General features: G+C 46.5%; 1 protein-coding gene across 2 annotated transcripts in view; it reads right to left on the minus strand.

Annotated features, from left to right (window-relative positions):
• Nucleotides 1–4,359: 4,359 nt before the first annotated feature.
• The window catches only part of DAPK2 (death associated protein kinase 2), a 39,681-nt gene continuing 23,814 nt past the window's right edge, over nucleotides 4,360–20,226 (minus strand). The window contains exons 4-11 of one of the 2 annotated variants that reach the window (XM_053364765.1): nucleotides 19,388–19,517; nucleotides 18,697–18,745; nucleotides 18,023–18,049; nucleotides 15,146–15,298; nucleotides 13,329–13,374; nucleotides 8,459–8,548; nucleotides 7,118–7,201; nucleotides 4,360–4,724 (exon numbers count right to left, since the gene is read on the minus strand). In XM_053364765.1, the coding sequence (XP_053220740.1) occupies nucleotides 4,638–4,724; nucleotides 7,118–7,201; nucleotides 8,459–8,548; nucleotides 13,329–13,374; nucleotides 15,146–15,298; nucleotides 18,023–18,049; nucleotides 18,697–18,745; nucleotides 19,388–19,517 (666 nt within the window). In that variant the 3' untranslated portion in view covers nucleotides 4,360–4,637. Of the gene's footprint in view, nucleotides 4,725–7,117; nucleotides 7,202–8,458; nucleotides 8,549–10,793; nucleotides 11,658–13,328; nucleotides 13,375–15,145; nucleotides 15,299–18,022; nucleotides 18,050–18,696; nucleotides 18,746–19,387; nucleotides 19,518–20,226 lie in introns of those variants that run through there. The other variant, XM_053364764.1, reaches the window with a different exon arrangement.

Here is a 20,226-nt window from a genome sequence, read left to right on the forward strand (position 1 = left end):
TTTCTACCCATGGAATGAGAAGGTGGTTATGCTGAACATGCTATGTTAGTCCCTAGCCAATTCAGGACCATAGCTCAGTGGTAGAGCACCAGCAGAAGCTTCCGAGTCTAATTCATATTAAGCATCCCTGGTTTAAAAAAAAGATCCAGGGGCAAGGTGATGGGAAAGACCCTCCTCTCTCCCATGATCCCTGTGGAGAGTTGCCACCAATCAGAGGAGACAATGCTGGGCGAGATGGATGAATAATCTGACCTTTAATAAGGCACCATTGAGCAGGTTTTAAACAAAGGTAGCAATTTTAAACTGCAAAATGCACATTTTGTAATAAGTCAAAGCTTTCCACTGCCTCAAACCCAGAGATCGAAGGCAGTTTGTGAACTTTACATTGGAAACAGTTCAAACATTTCCCATTACTGCAATGAGCTAAACTCCTTTGCAATGCAGATTGCATTGATTTGGTTTATGTAGCTGCTGAATGCTGAATGATCTCCCGTACAATTAATCTCAAGTGATGCTACGCATGTTAAAATCACTGATGCAGGGGATCAAGATTACGGTGCCAAGTTTAATGTAATACCATGCACACAGTTTCTCCTTTCTGCATTATGACCAGCTGAACATAGCAAACCTGAGCTTTATTTCCTGCATTCTCTATCCTTTAAGTGTCCTTTGCAGATGGAAGTAGGTGCAGTTGTTCTATGTTAGTAGGAGTGAACAACTGCAACTTGCTTCCATGGAGTGGATGAGCCCCAGAATTCCTGATTTCTGCAAATCAGGTTTTTTTTTTAACCTTCTGTATATTCTTCAATATGTACTACAGATCTAATGCCCAAATACAGTACGGTGGAACCTCTACTTACGGACATAATCCATTCCAGAGGTCCGTACGTAAGTTGATTCGGGTCGCTGGTAGAAGTGCTGTTGCGCGCAGGCGCATTGGGCGGCAGCACACTTCTGCATATGTGCAAATGGCAGAAGCCGCTTCTGCGCGTCCACGAATCACAGCAAATCCAGTATTTACTTCCAGGTTTGCTGCGGTCGCAATGGGATGCAGGTGGCGCTGTGGGTAAAAGCCTCAGCACCTAGGGCTTGCTGATCGAAAGGTCGGCGGTTCGAATCCCCGCGGCGGGGTGCGCTCCCGTTGTTCGGTCCCAGCGCCTGCCAACCTAGCAGTTCGAAAGCACCTTCGGGTGCAAGTAGATAAATAGGGACCGCTTACTAGCGGGAAGGTAAACGGCGTTTCCGTGTGCGGCTCTGGCTCGCCAGAGCAGCGATGTCACGCTGGCCACGTGACCCGGAAGTGTCTCCGGACAGCGCTGGCCCCCGGCCTCTTGAGTGAGATGGGCGCACAACCCCAGAGTCTGTCAAGACTGGCCCGTACGGGCAGGGGTACCTTTACCTTTACCTTTACCTTGCTGCGGTCGCAACTTGGATCGGGCCCAAATAGAGGCGGTCGTAAGTAGAGGTTCTACTGTATCAAGTTTAGAATTTTTAACTCATTATCTCCTAACAAATATGTAACTGTTTTATTCTGGAAAATGTTCCTCAGGATAAGAGGGGTGGTGCATTTGGTATACAGCTGATAATAGAACACAACATGAGAAAAGCAGATATTGAGGGGCTGCTCAATAGGTACAAATGTTGCAATGTGCAATGATATCGGATTGGGGGGAAACTGTGCCTCGAGGACAAAAGGAATAGCAGCTTCAAAACGGAAGAGCAGGCAAGGAAAAGAGCGTCCTTGTCTGAATCAGATTGCATTAGCGTTTCTTCTGGTGAAAGCTGAGATTTAACATGTTGTGGAGTACTTTATTTTTTCCCCCCAGGATGTGACAGATCACAGATCTTGCCTCTTGGATAATTTGCTACATCAAAATGAATGTAAGAAGTTGCCCTCAAACATTTAACTCACTGGTGTTTTGTCTTTGGAGAGGGCAATTCCAACAAACGTACATTGGAAATTTTTGCAACACACACAAAAAATGAAAAACAAAAACACAGCATACATCATAGTGAATATCAAAACCCAAAATACAAGTGCATAAGCAAAATGCTGACCATAATGAGGTTTGAAAATATATACCCACACACAACCCTTGAGTAAAAAACATGGAGATCTGGGCCAAAGATGGAGATACCACAGGGCCAAAGGACCACAAGGTAGTCTCAAAGCACAGCAGAGTGATTTTTCAACATGATACAACTAACTTAACTTATTTCCAAAATAATATTGAATATGTTAGTGGAAACAGCAGTATGGCTTATAACTCACTGGGAGCAAATTACTGTTCCCCCTTTTCCCTTTAATAATATATGAAAAGACATGTAAAGCTGTCCCAGCAGGCTTGTCTTCATTCCAGGCAGGTGATGAAGGCAGGGAAGAAGAAAGAGGAGGAGAAACCAAGAATTAGGAACATACATTTTGAGAACAGAGCCTCCATAGGCCTATCCCAACAGGACTCAGGAAGCAGAAACATGTGGTGGATGGGATGAAATATATTGGAATGGAATAAATCGCACAGGGGAGGGGGAAGAACATCAGGAATTACAGCACAAGTTTGACCATATTGACTCAAAGGACAACAGATGACTCATTTTCTAGAAGTCTTGAAATCTCCATTGTTTGCCCTTCCTTTTTTCCTAGAAACCAGGATGCATTTTCCCTGAGGTGGGTTCCTCTCAGATCAGGTAATCCCGGCATAACAGGTGCATGACAATGTTAAAGAATCCGCTATCCAAATGGCAAATGCAAAATGTGAAAACTTTGCAAAGAGACTTAGGCATGTCTCTGGTTGTGCAGGAGCTGATGTTTAGGTGTGTCAGGAATTCACTTGACCAAACAATGGTATATATATGTCTACTTCAGAAGCAAATCTCTTTGTGTTTAAATGGGGCTTAGTCCCCAGTAACTGTGTCCAGGATGGCAACCTAGGCTTTGGTTTAGGGCCATCACGGGGGAAAACAGGGTTATTGTGCCTTTAACAGCTGTATCTCTGCCAGCAGAACAAATCTGATTTTCCATAGTAACCATGAGCTTGGCTAGAGCAGGGGAGGGGGAGCAGCAGTATTGACTGCACTCTCAAACTTTTTGAGTTATGCCTGCTGCCCACGGCAACCATGTTTGGCCTGCCATCTCCACCTGCCACAGGGCAGCCATTTTGTGTCTCTCTCTAAATCTGAAATGTGCCCCCTGCTGAAAACATTCCTTTTAGACAAACCTACCTAGATGCTTTACAAGGGACGTGGGTGGCACTTGCCACAGAGCCTAGGGCTTGCCAATCAGAAGATTGGCAGTTTGAATCCCCGTGATGGGGTGAGCTCCCATTGCTCAGTCCCTGCTCCTGCCAACCTAGCAGTTCGAAGACACGTCAAAGTGCAAGTAGAAGGCAGGAAGGTAAACGGCGTTTCCGTGCGCTGCTCTGGTTCGCCAGAAGCGGCTTAGTCATGCTGGCCACATGACCCAGAAGCTGTACGCTGGCTCCCTCGGCCAGTAAAGCGAGATGAGCGCCGCAACCCCAGAGTCAGCCACGACTGGACCTAACGGTCAGGGGTCCCTTTACCTTTACCTAGATGCTTAGAAAGTTGAGGTCATTTTAATCTGTTTCAGTATTTTTTAACTTTTTGTATGTTTTTAAAGTAGGGCTATTCATTTTTCTAGATTTTGCTGTTTGCTCAAACCGCTTTGAGGGTTTTCTTTTAACAATCAAGCAGTTTATAAATGTTGTGAAATAAATAAATAAATTGGTGACTGCTCCCCTCTGGGCTAAGGTGTCCTGCTATCGGGGGGCGGTGGCCAGAAGAGCGCAGGGGTGCCATTGACTAAGTCACTTTGATCCTTGAGAGGGGCAAGGCAGGGGAGGCAGGATGTGTTTGCAGAAGGACGATGCAGCAGGTGCCAAGGAAAGGAGGCTTCTTCCTCTGGCCTTCACCAGGAGATGAGGGCCGGTGCCCAATCACTACATTTAACTGATTAGGATCAAATGTTTGCCAAATGCACCCAACTCTGCAGAGACTGGTGGGAAATGTAGCTTGTCAAAAAGGAACACCCTGCAGCCTGCTTTTGCTTTTCCTGTCCGCTGCCTTTGATAGAAACAATCTCCTGTCTCTTTGCAAGAAAGATCTGGGGGTGGGTTGCCCTCAAGGGCTTCGAAGAAGAAGGGGGAGGTTGCTCTCACCTACACAGCGCCCAAGATCAGCTGGCTGCCTGCCTGGGGGGCACCTGGAATGGACACCATTCCTCCCTTATCGTCCTCCTGCTCCAACACCTCAGTTTCCTGCCCAGCTCTTTCCCCTGGATCACCAGCTCTGCACACACTTGTCTTACTTCTTATTTGCAGTTAAAATAATGGAGTCAACCCCCCCACCAAGAAATGACACCTCGTATCCCACAGTCCACTCCTATCTTGGCTTGTACATGACAATTTACAGTGCACCAAATGCATCTGGGACTTCATTGTGGCTTCTTCCTGCCTTGGAAGATCCAGAGTCACCAAGCAGCTACACGAGCCTTTCTGGTCTGTGCTTGCGTATAAGTTGGGGGTAGAAAGAGCCCCCGAGACAAAGTGTTCAGTTGTGCAAGAGCTGCGCTGTTAGGCACTTGGAAATCTCAGTCCGACTCCCGTTTCTGTTTGGTGGAGTTAAGATATACTGCTCCTCCTCCTCAAGAGATGGTGAGGTGCCGGCCGGCTGGGAAGATCTTCCTCGTGGTCACTTTCACAATTGCGCTGGAACAAAGGAGAAAATAGGTGACGTTTCAGGCAGGGCTCAGCATTTGCAGACATTTCCTTGCCCCTCTTTTTATACACAAACCAATTATTATTATTATTATTATTATTATTATTATTATTATTATTATTCTATACAACCATCTGAGGAACACAGGGCAGTTTAAAATATAAAAAGACCTAACATAGTAATAAACAGTAGCAATAACCCTGCCCGCCAAAGGAGGAACCAACACACATGGAGAGGAGCACCGGGCCACTCTGGGGGTGCTGGCATGGGGGGGCATGCTCTCCCCCCGGGGCAGGTGGCGCAGCACATGTTTTTTGTGTGCCACCATCCCTGGATCCCAGCCTTGCAAGGCTAAGGGGGGGATGCGACAACCTTGCGCCCTTCGATCCCAGCATTGTGCAAGACTAGGATCGAGGGGTGCATGGCTGCCACATCCCCCCTGCAGCCTTGCAAGGCTAGGATCTGGGGAGGGTGGCATGAGGAGGGTGCAACAGCCATGGCTGCCAGGGCTGGTGTCGCTCCAGCTCCAACAGGGGCTGAACAGGTGCAGTAGGGTCCATTTGTCCTCAGCCCCTCAAGCCGCCCCTGGAATGGGGGCATGTGCCTGGGTGCACCCACCCACCCTGGGCAACATGGAGACATGCTCCACTGCTGGGTGGGCAGACTTCCAGCTTGCACGATCAACTTTGTTTTTCATTACAAAACCCAAGGTCCAGCAAACAGAGAAGGTACAAAATAGTCACTCAAGGGGATGAGCATTGAATTACACACTCAGCTCAGGAATCTCAATATCTCTCTCTCTCTCTCTCTCTCTCTCTCTCTCTCTCTCTCTCTCTCTCTCTCACACACACACACACACACACACACACACACCCCCTACATCAGAGCCAGTGTGGTGTAGTGGTTAAGAGCGGTAGTCTCGTAATCTGGGGAACCGGGTTCGCGTCTCCGCTCCTCCACATGCAGCTGCTGGGTGACCTTGGGCCAGTCACGCTTCTTTGAAGTCTCTCAGCCCCACTCACTCCACAGAGGGTTTGTTGTGGGGGAGGAAGGGAAAGGAGAATGTTAGCCGCTTTGAGACTCCTTAAAGGGAGTGAAAGGTGGGATATCAAATCCAAACTCTTCTTCTTCTTCTTCTTCTTTTTCATCCCCGGTTGTCTTGAAAGAATTGATGCTTTTGAATTCTGGTGCTGGAGGAGACTCTTGAGAGTCCCATGGACTGCAAGAAGATCAAACGTATCCATTCTTAAGGAAATCAGCCCTGAGTGCTCACTGGAAGGACAGATCCTGAAGCTGAGGCTCCAATACTTTGGCCACCTCATGAGAAGAGAAGACTCCCTGGAAAAGACCCTGATGCTGGGAAAGATGGAGGGCACAAGGAGAAGGGGATGACAGGACGAGATGGTTGGATAGTGTTGTCGAAGCTACCAGCATGAGTTTGACCAAACTGCGGGAGGCAGTGGAAGACAGGAGTGCCTGGCGTGCTCTGGTCCATGGGGTCACAAAGAGTCGGACACGACTAAACGACTAAACAACTAAACAACAATCTAGAAGGGGAAAAGCCTTCTCATTACTATGGTTAAGCTACTGAGAGTGGAGAACTTTTGCTGCTCTACTGCAAATCACTCCGTCATCTTCCAGCCAGATTCCCATCTGTCTTCTGTCTGCCCCTGCACTGAACAACCCAAGCAACAAAGACGTTCCCAAGTGGGGAGATGGAGGAGTGGGTGAGAGGTAACTCTTAAATGGCTCAGGAGTGCCATACCTCAACGACTGCTTCTCCTCAGTCACCTGCGTGGGGGCGCCTGTTTCATGCCCCCTCAAAAATCCATGCACGGGGCCACAGCCCCTCTGGCACCCCCCACGCTATGCCCCTGTACCCCCCACCTGCAGAATCTAGAGCTCTGCTCAAAGCTCTTTAACTTTGCCTTGCATAACTAACCATGATGTTCAGGATGCGCAGCAGCAGTGCCGAGGTAGCATTTCTGTATTCCTCAGCATTCGTGAGAGAGCATGCCAATATCAACCTCTTGTTCCTCAGCAGCCCTGTTTTGGCTCTATTTCGGATGGCGCTCACCTCCTGGTGTCATTATTAGGGGGAGCGATGGCTCTATGCAGCCTCCAGGCACAGGGACATTAGGCCCCTGAATGACAAATGCTAAGAAGCAGCAACGGGAGAAGGGCTATTGCATTGCATAGGCGTCTCAGGGGTTGGTTGGCCAGCCAGCTGCTGAAGGAAACAAAATGCCGAGCTAGGTGATCCTTTGCCTGATAGAACAGGGCTCTCCAGCAACATTTGGAAGGCATCGCATTGGCTGCCCCTCCTCTGTCGCAAACAACTGGACACGTCGACTTTCCACTTCCTTCGCCCCCATGTACTTACCAAGCTTTCATCTTGCATTAGGCGAACCTTTCTCACCAAGGTGCGAGATAAATGGTTGCACAGTGCAACAATACTGTAAGTAAGCTGGGGGAACAACAAAGATATTGTGGTTATACTCTTGAAAGGCAGAAGATGACCCTGCAGAGCCACTGATGGGATGTCCCCCAACCAGCAGTGCATTTTATGGGCACAACCAAGGGGCACCTTCTAGAACTGCCCTGCCATCAGCCTCCAATACACAGGTGAGGTTTGGAAGCAGCACCAGGGAGACCTTAAAAAGCTGCATGGGGGATTTAGTGAGCTAACAAAACCAGGAAAATGTTATACGTTAAAATGCAGCAATACAGAAAAGATTCAGATGGACCCTATTGTCTCTGGTTGACCCAGTTCACTGTGAGCTCACCTGGGTCAGAAGGAGGCAGATCTCAGTGCTCAGACAAAGTGCTCAGTATAGCTGAAATGATTATCGGGAACTAAATGGGGCTAACCCTTGAAGACAGTCTGAACTGGGACAGGCAGCTGTGTTCCTCAGCAATAAGAGAGGGTTGGGAAGCCACCCATCCCCTGCTCCTGAGAGCTGCTTACCTCTGTGGGGAAGGTGATCAGAGGCCAGAGGCCAGTAGTGGGCAGGATCAAAGCATGCACACACGCTATCTATCCTGTTCTGGGCTGAGTCATACTTCCCCCAAAGGAGCAGGTACACAGTGTTGAGGTGTTCCTGGATCCATTTCGGCCATTATAGGCTCAGATTTGATATCAAGGAGTGCTTATTTCCTGCTCTGGCTGACTTGCCAGCTATGGCCATTCCTGGTTTGATGTAGCCTCCCATCTTGACTACTTAGGGACTCCCCTTGGAGACGGTTTGAAAACTTCAGCTAGCGAAGAACAGGCCTGGTGAGAGCTGTAGTCCAAAAAGATCTGGAGGGCACCATGTTCAGGAAGGGTGGCCTAGGCACCTATCCAAATGACGCATTACTCTATAGTGTGGTTTTATGTTGAGCTGCAAATTGTTTTACTGCAAACTGCTTGGATAACTTTATCGATGGGTAGTCATATAAATTTAAAATAATAATAATCAATAGTGTTGATGTTGACAAGACTGGAGATATCTCTGAAAGGTACAATTTATGTCACTTTAAAAAAATAATGTTGTTTCTTTAAAATGGCGGTGGGGAACCTGTGGCTCTCCAGAAGTTGCTGGAGTAAACAACCACCTGCTCCAATATCATTTGGAAGACCAAAGGCTGCCCATCCCTGCTTTAAAACAAAACAAAACAGAAGTCTTGCTTCTTTGTAGAGAGCACCACACATGCATCAGTAACCACACTCCAAGTACAATACCTTCCACCGCCTCCGGGCATATTGCTTTTTGAAGTTTTCCAAGTTAATGACCGACTCCCGCCTCACCAAGGCCTGGCATTTGTCCTTTGGCTGGGAAAGACAAGAGAGAACAAGGTCAGTGCTTCAGAAAGCCTGGGCCATTAAATATACATTATATGGGTTGTGCGCTTTAAGTACAGGGCGAGGGAGGGGCAATTGTGGTGCCATCCAGATGTTGCTGGACTTCAATTCCCATCCGTCTCAGGCAGCACGGCCAAGTATCAGGGAGCTGTAACTCAACAGCATCAGGCAGGCCACAGGCTCTCCATCTGGACCTCAAGTCTTTGACATTATCATCCTCTCTGTCTGAAGGGATGAGACTGGCACAACCAAGTGTAACAGCAATAAAATGGTAGCAAGTAATTTACATCTTAGGACTTAGCTGGCTCCAATGGGACATCCAGTTATGCAGAATTCAGACAGGCCTCAGGGTACCTACCTTATCTCACACGAGTGAGAGCTTCCAAGCATATTCAAAGCCGACCCACATGTCAGTTTGGAAGCTACTTTCTTCAAACCTTGGAAAAAGGTGGACTTCCCTGGCTTGAACCCAAACCAGTACTTAGCACACCCCCTCCATCAAGTGACAGCCTCATCTTGCTGAGACCATCCCTAGAAACAAATCAATAGCCAATGGGCAAACACTATTCACTCAACCAATCCTAGGGTGCAGGGTTTGGGACCATCAAGAAAAGGTGAGTAAGGGGCAACATGACAGAAGGGCAGAACATTATGCATGGGATGGCGAAAGTAGTTAGAGAATTCCGTGCCTCCCACTCCACCCCGGCCCCGCCAATAATACTAGAATTTGTGGGCTTTCAACTGCAGCTGAATAATAATAATAATAAGTATTTCTTCACACAGCACATAGTTAAACAATTATGGAACTCCCTCCCACAAGAGGCAGTGGTGGCCCCGAATTTGGATGGCTTTAAAAGAGGATTAGGCCAATTAATGGAGGATAAAACTAGGGATGCGTGTGGCACTGTGGGTTAAACCACAGAGCCTAGGACTTGTCGAACTGAAGGTCGGCGGTTCGAATCCCCGTGACGGGGTGAGCTCCCGTTGCTCAGTCCCTGCTCCTGCCAACCTAGCAGTTCAAAAGCACGTCAAAGTGCAAGTAGATAAATAGGTACCGCTCCAGCAGGAAGGTAAACGGCGTTTCCGTGCGCTCCTCTGGTTTGCCAGAAGCGGCTTAGTCCTTCTGGCCACATGACCCAGAAGCTGTATGCCGGCTCCCTCGGCCAGTACAGCGAGATGAGCGCCACAACCCCAGAGTCGGCCACGACTGGACCTAATGGTCAGGGGTCCCTTTACCTTTAAAACTAGCCACAAAGGCTATGATCCCCCTCCACAATCAGAGGCAGTAATGCTTCTGAATACCAGTTGCTGGAAACCACAGGAGGAGAGAATGACTCTTGTGTTATAATCCTGCTTGCGGGCATCTGGGTAGCTGCTCTGAGAAGGACCAGACAGGCCACTGGCCTCATCCAGCAAGCTCTTATTATGTTCTTTTGTGTGGCATACGGACAGATGGTGCTGCAAGTAACCACACTGTATTAAATAAATATTTATTTTTTCTATAAGTGTGGAATTAGTTACACATTTGAGAAGATCATTGCTGCCCAGGCAATGCTCTTCTCTTTCAAAGGCAGGAACAAAAATGTGCATAATTCAATTATAACTCACCCCCCACACACACACTTTCCCCTTCTAATAATCTGAGTCAAAACAGCAACAAAAACAAAGTCTCAGGTTCCACAATAGGAGTCTTCAGTCATCTGGTTCCTTCACTGGACCATGTTCTTTGCTTGAGGTGGGGTAGACTGTCAAGTCTCTTGACAATGCCTTACGCATCACCCCAGTCAATATGCTGAGTATAGAGTTGATGTTAGAGCTCTCCATTCACTCTGTAACACATTCACAATTCTGGTTTTCAACTGAAATGCCTGCTATTGTTTGAAGTAGACTGCGGTCAGGATTGCAGAGGGTGCTGTGAGCAAGAAAGAGCTTCTCCATCTGAATCCATCACTATTAAAAGCACCAGTCATACTGAGTTTCAAATCAATGCATTCTTACTGCTGACTCTTTCACAGGACAGCAATAGAGGCTGTTAAGGATGCTTAACTATCTACAATCAGGTATTTAGGAGGTATCTCATGGTAACAGTAAGCTGCTTCCATCTTCCAAAATACAATGACAGCAAAGGCTTTCACTTCTAAATGCAAAGTATGCTCCAGAAAGAGAACAGGGTGTTATTCAAAGGAATTTCAATTCATTTCTAACTGGCAAATTCACAGCTTCTCTGTTAAAAAGGTAAAACAATGGCAAGAGTTCATATGCCCTGTGTCGTGGCACATATATTTTCAGAGTTCAAAAAGCCAACTGCGACAGTGACTGTCAATTATGTTTTTCAGAAATAAAGTGAACAAGTGGGGCGTCACCATTAGTATGCAGGAATCTTGAGGTGGCATGAATAGATAAATCTGAAACGCCATTTTAGACAGAGTTACTGACTTGACTTTGCAACACCTGGGTTCAAGGCAGCTAGGAATTCTTCACAGCAGGATCTATTTAGCAGCTCCCTAAGAGAGTCATTTATATCTTTGTTAAAGACGGAGCCAAAATTTCCAGTGATGTAGGTGTCACTTCCATCTTCCAGCTGAGAGCTGCCTGTAAATTCCTGAATCCACTTGAGTTCTTCGGACAATTCCTTACTCAAGGACTCGTAATGTGACTGCCGGTCCATGTACTTGCTGGCAACCCCAGTGAGGCTGCTGCCCACAAGTCTGATGTCCTCCTGCAAGTGCTTCTTCAGAGATTCAATCTTGCGATACTCATACTTCAGCTGGGAAAGTTCATGTCTCACGTTTTCATGTTCTTCTTTGTACCAAGCTTCTTTCTCGTTGTAGATGGAAACGAGGGCGTCAATGTCCTCCTGCAAAGCATCATGGGACACAGCCAGAGCACTGAAGTTCTGCTCCATCCTGGAGATGTCTTCCACCACATAGGCAAAGCGCTCAAAGTTGATGTACGTGTTGTTGGGTGGCATGCTGGAGTGGCACTTGATGGTGTACTCCTTCAGGCGCTTGGTCTTCAGTTGCTGGTTCTCAGCCCTTTTGCTTTCTGGGACCTTCGTTTCTTCCTTGGGCTGGTGAGTCTTCAGACAGAAGTAGTAGGGCATGGTTATTACTGATCCGCAGAATCATGCAAACTGCTTCTATAGACACCACAGCATCAACCACAACACAGCAGGCAAAAGGAAGGCAAACACACAACATATATTCATGGTGCTGGGTGAAAACAGGATTCCTTCATGCATGTCACAGGCATTATTTTATTTTCACAAAAAAAGGTTGGTGGAACAAAAACATCCCTGTGAGCACTATGACTGACTGCATGCTGGCATCTGTGCATTTACAGTTTCAAAAGTGGTCAGTTTTTGTAAAAAATAAAAAAATATTTCAGAAAATACACTATTGAGCACTCTCTCTCTCTCTCTCTCTCTCTCTCTCTCTCTCTCTCTCTCTCTCTCTGTGTGTGTGTGTGTGTGTGTGTTTGTGTGTGTACTGGGGTCACCAAAGTCTGTAGCAATCCTGGAAAGCAAGTTATGGGACAAAACAAACAGGTCCTTTCTAAGTGATTTCTATGAAATGGGTGTGAGTGTTGTGTGGCTATTTTTCCTGTTACTGAGGAATGCTCCCTGTTGCTATTTGAAAGCAAGAGTGTCAGTGTGTTTGTGTATATTTATATATAAAATTAATATTGTGTGATCTCAACAATCAGAGCCAGAAGTACATGGCTGACCTCCCACAGTAAGCGTAAGGTTGATGGGACTGGCCACCTCTCTAATTTTGTGCTATGCCCCCCACAGCAGCTATTTGCAACTGGCGCCCCAGCACTCTCTCAAAATGTGCCCACTGATCCAAAAAGGTTGGTAGCGCCTGATTCATTGTGATGTGAAAAAAATCTTAAGAATCCAGCACTCCAGATTCCAGCATGCAAAGACCAGCTGCATATATTCCATGTTACAATGGATGTCCAGTACTGAATGAATGTTTTGAGTTTCACCTGTAAATAATTGGCTATTCCAGATGAACTTAATGGATGCCCCATATTAATATCGCATATCACTGTGTTCTCAATTCTTCACAAAATTTGTCTGGGGTCTTCAACATTCAGATGTGAGTGTTGACACTGGGCAAATGTAGGACATCCACTGTATCTTCTACACAGCAGAACACCACAAACACAACACAAAGAAAGACACAGAGAGGCGTGTGGTCCACTGGGTACTTCTAGGCTATAGCCACCCTTGAAAAGCTGCTCAAATGCAATGGAGTGTTTTTTACAACCTCCTATAGATTTCAAGGTGGACTGGATGGAGCAAATTCATACCAGATAGAGCCCAGCCAAACACAGTTGGAATGCGGTTTATGTCTGTCCATGCAAACAGTAGGCAGATGTATCACCGTCACACAACACATTCCATGACGGAAAATTGTATGCTTGTCAACACGCATCTCAGCATTGCATATTTTTTATCTCTTGCTTAAGACAAGAAAGCATTAAAAAAGGCAACATGTATTATTATTTTATTTTGTAAAGATTCTGACAATGTTTGGCAAAAATTAATCTCCCTCCCCCAGTGAGGTTAAAACTGTGAGAAACCAAACTAGAGGCCATTGTCATGCTGCCGTAATGTTTAAAGTCAGATATGCAAAAGCAAATGAGAATTATGACAGGTGACATTTAAATGCCAAAATGCAGAACTCCATACAAAAAACACCCCCTTCCCCTGTGACACCACATACCCCACTTCCAGGCTTACCGTGATCCAGGGGTGAGTGAGAGCTTCTTGAATGGTGAGTCGTTTCCTGCAAAGAGAGAAAATTTGTTAAGTAAGTGACCCCTCCTTGCAGGGAAGAGCTGCTGGTCACAACTGTTCTTGAAGTGTGTCGCATACTGGCTGCAGAGACAGCCCTGTCCATCTCCCTCTTTAAAAGCATCCTTAGTCTAAAGCTACCGCAAGAGAGGTCGGAGGATGAGCTGAAGAAGAAGAAGAGTAGAAGAGTTTGGATTTGATATCCCGCCTTTCACTCCCTTTAAGGAGTCTCAAAGCGGCTAACATTCTCCTTTCGCTTCCTCCCCCACAACAAACACTCTGTGGGGTGAGTGGGGCTGAGAGACTTCAGAGAAGTGTGACTGGCCCAAGGTCACCCAGCAGCTGCATGTGGAGGAGCGGAGACGCGAACCCGGTTCCCCAGATTACGAGACTACCGCTCTTAACCACAACACCACGCTGGCTCTCAAGATGAAGGACACATGGAAAGAGAGCAGACCTGTGCCCGTGAACTGCCAGGATGGGAGGCCACCTGAGAAGAAGATGGAAGTGCCCTTGGGCTGTGGTTCTCAGGCACCCAACAACCAGCTGTTTGCTGGGGCACTTGAGACTTTGACAATTGGGCGTGACAACCCACTTGTCAATCATCTGATGCCATAATGATGTCAGGTGATTGACAGGTGGGTTGTCCCACCCACCTGCTGCAATTCGGCCCACAGAGGTGCTGACAGATAAGGATTTAGCCTGCTGGGCCAAAAGAGGTCCCTATCCCCAACCCCTGCCCCTGCCCCTTTATAATGGTCCAGATTACACAAGATTATTAACTGGGACAATATTTCACTGTGCTCTGTAAGCGACATTGGCTCCCAGGTTCATTTCCAGACACAATTTACCTTCGAATTAAATTTTAAAACATCTTAGGACTAGGTTACCTGAAAGACTGCCTTCTCCAATATGCACCCTGCCAAAGCTTCAGCTCTGTTCCTCAGGCCATGTCCTGAGTGTCCCTGTGGCACATGCAACCAGCAGGGAGACAGCCTTTTTGGTAGTGACCATTCCTCTCAGCTTATGGAACAATCTTCCCAGGGAGGCTTGCCTGGCACCATCCTTGTGGTCATCTTGGCTCCAGAAGAACTTTCTGCTTGCCCAGCCCTTCTAAACAACTACGTAGTAGTTGTGGTTTTTAATTTTTGGGTTCAGTCTGCTTTGGGTCGCATTTTTTGTACTTAGGACATTTGTGGTTTCATGGTTAACTTCATATTTACATTTTTTCCTGCTATTTACTGTAAGCTGCCTGGATAAGTTTATGCCGTGAGGCATAAACCAATCAACCCAACCATGGTGGGCAGGACCAGGAAGCTTGAGGGCCTGGCTCTACCTCAGCTTAATCCCTCCCGCCTCCTTTAATTTCCCCTCATCCATGAAGCTTACAGATTTTGCAGCACTCTCCCCCAACTACTGCTGCCCCACACTTTCTCTCCCCTAAATCCATAGATACCCTTTGCTTTGAGGGTTAGAGTTATGCTTTTGAGATTTTTTTCTGCGGTTGTATTCTCAAAAATTAATCATATTAAAAGAGAAGAAAAAGAAGATGCAAATATGAGAGCGACATTGATTACATAGGGAATCTGTGGGCTAAGGGAGCAGAGAGTGTGAGACAGCAGTAGTTGGAGGAGAATTCACTGTGGAAGAGGGGGAATGAAGGCGGCACGAGGGGGTCACCATCCACGCTAAGCCGAGGTATGGGTCAGCTCTGAGATTGGCCTTCCTCTCATCTTCCTCCTGGCGGGTCATTTGGGGCTCACCGGGTATCTTTTACCAGAAGCTTCCGAATGAAATCTTTGGCGAGGTCACTGGTGTGGCTGAAGAATTCTTCGTCAAATTCATAGTTCACAGCTGTGATGTTAGCCAGCGTCTCCTGTTTGGTATCTCCAAGGAATGGCGAAGCCCCGCTAAGCCTAGAGGGACCATAGGGAGAGAGAAGGGTCATTAGCCTGCAGAGAAAAACGGGGGAAATTGGTCTCATTCCTGACCCCACAGCAGAGAATGCTATGCCTGCAGTTTTTCTGCCTGCTTTAAAGCGGACCATGGGGGCAGGACTGAATAGTGTATTGACAGCTTCTGAAGGAAGGGAGAGGGCAGGCTGAGCCCATGAAACTCTTAGTGGCAGACTCCATCATGGATTAAATGTAGGGTCTTATGAAGAGCTATGAATAGGAGACAGAATGATCTGATCTTATAGGGCACAACACCCCGGGAATTTCTCCTGTGAAATAAATGGGAGCTCCTCAAGAGCAAAACATGCGCTTGTGGAGCTCCCATTTATTATTGAGAGCCAGTGTGGTGCACTAGCTAGAGTGCTGAACTAGGGCCTGGGAGACCAGGGTTCGAATCCCTACTCAGCCATGAAGCTCAGGGCGTGACTTTGGACCTAACCTACCTTGCAGGCCTGTTGTGAGGATAAAAGTGGAAGGAAGGAGAAACAGGTATGCAGCCTTGAGCTCCTTGGCGGAAAGGTGGGATTTAAATGCTAAAATAAATATATAAAATAAATAATGGGGTTTGCACGGAAATAAATCACCAGGGGATTGTGCCCTATGTAAGTTAGTGCCATTTGGACTTCCTATTTCGGGACAAAAATGTCTTGGGCTCCTCCTACCCAAAATTCGCTCAAGACAAGGGGTAGGAAAGATGCAGGGAAATCCAATCCAGGAAGCCCCTGGTGCAGGAGGAAGCTATTTTTCTGAAGGTTCAGCAGCTGGCCTTGTTTGCAAGGAAAGAAGGCCTGCCTGCCTGCCAATAATGCAGAGGGTGCTCAGCAGTCTTTATTTAGCCTGGGAGAGGAGCCTGGCTTCTTTCTCAAACGCCCTTCACTGTAAGCAACGTCCTTTGCTTACCTTCTTTTTTAAATAAAATGTGTCATCGCACTTTCTTGTCTGTCTTTGAAGAGGGATGCTGAGTTGTGAAATCAAGAGACAGGGAAATGCTGCTCCTGTCCCAAGGGCTGAAACAGTCTCCCACTTCCAGGTCTATAACAGTCACCTTCCATATTTAGGCTGTGCAGCTTAAATGCTATTTATAGGGACGGACCTTAGCTCAGAGGTGGAGCATCTGTTTGGCATGCAGAAGGTCTCAGGTTCAGGCCCCACAACATCTCCAGGTAGGTACGGGAACATCCCCTGCCTGAAACCCTGGAGAGCTGTTGCCGGTCAGTGTAGACAACACTGAGTGAGAGAAACCAATGGGTTGGCTGATTCCTACATCCCAACATGTTTGTGGCAGCATCTCCTGACCATAATGTAGGAATCATGTCCCTCTTACAGGAAAGGAGGTCATTGTGGAGGAGTGGACAGAGGCTTCACCTGGAACCAGGGAGACCAACTCAATACTGAGGAGGGGGATGCTTAACCCTTCCCCACTGAGTCATATTCTCACTCTGCATCAATACAGAGCTTTGAAACCATTCTCAATAATTTGGAAGGATTTTTGTGTTGGTCGGTGTAATTAATGGGATTCTATTTTACTTTCTGCATTGCAATGCATTATTTCCAGGGACATACCTGAAGTTATGCACTATTTTGCATAGAACTGAGCTGTTGTTACACTTAAAAAACAAAACCGTCCAGCATTTGAGATTTTGGAAGACTTTATGGTATATTGTTGGTCTTATTTCTGGTTAGTAGTCCATAATAGTGTGGATGGCGCTATCATAATTCTTCTTCTTCTTTACTTTATGTGCTGTTTCACTGCAGTTGCTTTTGTGCATCACTTTTGTTTTTCTGATTATGTAATTTGCTTTGTAGGGTAGGCCAGTCTCAGTATCTGCATATTGCAGCTGTTGGGGAAGGAGGCAGAGAGACAGACACGTGGTTCACCTAAGGTCTCAGGGCTTCATGGCAGAGGCAAGATTTGAGCTGAGGACTTTCTAACCACTACCCAACACTAGTTCCATTTGAGCAAGGTTTTTTTGTGGGAGGGGGGGATTTGGGAGATGATAGGAAAAGAACACCCAGGAAAAGACTAGACACCGGGGACACACAACTTCATTGAGACTGAGGAACATTCCATGGACACAGACCCTCTTTGTTTGCTTTCTGCAGACTCCCCCACAGTGACTTTGCACAAATTCTACTCCCAGCCCAAGGACAAGGGTAACAACAGCTTGCATCAAAGTGTTCGAAGCACACAAGAACCTAGTGCTGATTTTGGGGGTGGGGGGGCACAGAGCTCAGCATAGGAAGACACTGCACTGCCACCTAGCAAGCAGCCTTGGCAACTGCATTGTGGAACTGGAAGCAGGCAGCTGTGGCTCAAGCAGATTCTGAACTGGGGACTAGAGAGATGCTGGGCTAACAACTGGGGTGGGGTGAGGGTGGCTTCCCCTTGCCCCATGGAATCCCTGCCAATGGCCTGATCTTGGATATGAACTTGGGGCGGAGGAGAAGGGGTGATTCCAGGGAGGGACTGCTCTTTATCAAGGGTAAAATCGACTGAGTTCTACCTAGCGTTCTCTGCAACAAATCCAGTAACTGGGAGTGACTTCTACTTTAATTTGCTGGGGGCCAATTTGTGCGGATAAAATGATGGGGTGGGAATCATGTATGTCAAATTGAGCTCCCTGGAGGAAAAGCAGGGCATAATAGCAATACAAAAACAGAGATATGATCTAGTGAAGTACTTACAGAATGTAAGTGATAACTCCTATACTCCTGAAACAAAGCAAAAGAAAAAAGATGGAAATATTTAAACTAACACTCACTATTGTGTAATCTACTGGCATATGCAGATGGAAAGTGGGAAAAAGAAAGCCACATTGGGACCTAACTTTGACACATAAACACATTTTATACCATGTTTGGTTGTTTTTAATAATAATATAAGAGAGTGTTGCCATTGCTGGTGTTTTTCCATAGAACTTGGCCAAACTAGTTAAGAAGGTTTTGAATATTTACCAACTTATAAAACCCCAGCAGTGGCTCTTTCACTTGACGCAACCAAAGCTTTTGATAAAGTTAATTGGGATTTTCATAAAGAATTATTAAAATTTCAAGAATTTGGCACCCAAAGTTTACAGGCATTATTGATCAGTGTTATAATAGCAATTTAGCACATATTTGAGTTAGTGGTAGAGATTCTAATCAATTTCCAGTCTATAAGAGAACAAAACAAGGTTGTCCACTTTTACTCTTTTTATTTGGAACCACTTGCTGAACTAATTAGAAATGACCCAATAATAAGTGGAGTTCAAAGCAGTCATATGCAAAACAGTATGAGAATGTTTGCAGATGGTATCTTGCCTTTATTGACTGATCTCGAAATATCATACAAGAAGTGATGGAAAGAGCGAAATCCTTACCACATATCTGCAGCCAGCCCAAGAGGCTCGTAGTTCACTATTTCTGGTGCTGAAAGGAACAGCAAGAATCAGCAAGAGGGTGAACCAAGGATTTTAAAGGCAAGTACAGAACCACAAACCTAGAAAGCAGGCGTGCGCACACACACACACACACACACACACACGCCCTCTGGAGCCCCCAGGACACAATTCCCCTCCTCCTTCCCAACCCACACTCTCAGCGCCACTGCTCATGCCCCACCTCCACAAACAACAAGAAATTCCCGGGGCATAACTCACACCAATGGCTGGTCTCCTTTGGAAGGAGGTAATGGGAGGGCTTGCTGGCATTTCATAACATTTGAGAAAATTTTCAGACTTGCAGGTGGATCTATGTGAAGGGGGCAAAGCTTAACCTAGGAATGGAAAATGTGTGGCCTTCCAGGTGTTGATGGACTTGGGGTAGCCTCAGCCAGCAGAGCCAATAAGCAGGGAGAATGGGAACTGTAGTCCGCCAGCATCTGGAGGGCCACAGCATCTCGACCCCTCCAGTGCAGGGACCCCCACAGACCAGTTTCCATGAAGCACACGTACTTTTCAGTCGCTCTAATCTAAATAAGTGGCAGCCATAAGGAATGCCAGTGACTGTAGTATAAACTTTGACTGACTGGTTAAACAATCAACAACTAACAGTGAAATGGCTGAGACTTACCCACAAATTCTGGTGTCCCAAAAATATTTTTAAACTCAACGCCATCTTCTATTTCATGAGCCAGACCAAAATCAATCAGTTTTATGTGTGGGATGGGGATATTCTTTTCTAGCAGCATAATATTCTCAGGCTTATCGGATAACAGGGAAGACACACATACAAAGAAATAATAAAGTCAGGTTTGTGGATTGATCCAGCCCTATTTTTTAACAGGAATATAAGAATCTGCCTCTTACTGAGTCAAAGCAGGAGTCAATCAGGCTCAGTATTTTCTACACAGCATTTCAGACACATACTCCACCCAACCCCACCCTGGAAATGCCAGGGATTCAACCTGTGAGCATCTGCTTACAGAACAGGTACTAAACCTGTTATCTGTTATCTTCCCTAACCTAGATTCAGGTGGGCCTATAGAAAAGGGCTCCTCTGATTCCCCTAAAACAGATGCAAAATGCAATTCAATGCACCAAAGCAAATGTCGCTGTGTCATGCTGAGTCATGGTCTGCAGCTCTAGCAAAGGACTCAGATGACAGCTCCAGCATCATATATTAAGAGACTTATATTTTGACAGCTGTCGTAATTTCAGTTTACGCTTTCCCCCTCAACTGCACAAGACAATGGCAATACAAAATCTGGCAGCTGCAGAGTTTCATAAACGGAACTTAGAGACAGGACACCTGCTTTGTATACAGAAGGTCCCAGGCTGCATCTCTGGCAGCATCTCCAGTTAATAAAGGCTCGGTTGCCCAGAGATGGAGAAGACTCTCTTCTGCCTAGACAAGCAGGGAAAACCCCTTGCCAGTTGGGGTAGATGGGCAAACAGCCCAACCAGCTGCTA

The sequence above is a fragment of the Podarcis raffonei genome, chromosome 14 (assembly GCF_027172205.1).
Source record: "Podarcis raffonei isolate rPodRaf1 chromosome 14, rPodRaf1.pri, whole genome shotgun sequence".
Lineage (NCBI taxonomy): Eukaryota > Metazoa > Chordata > Lepidosauria > Squamata > Lacertidae > Podarcis > Podarcis raffonei.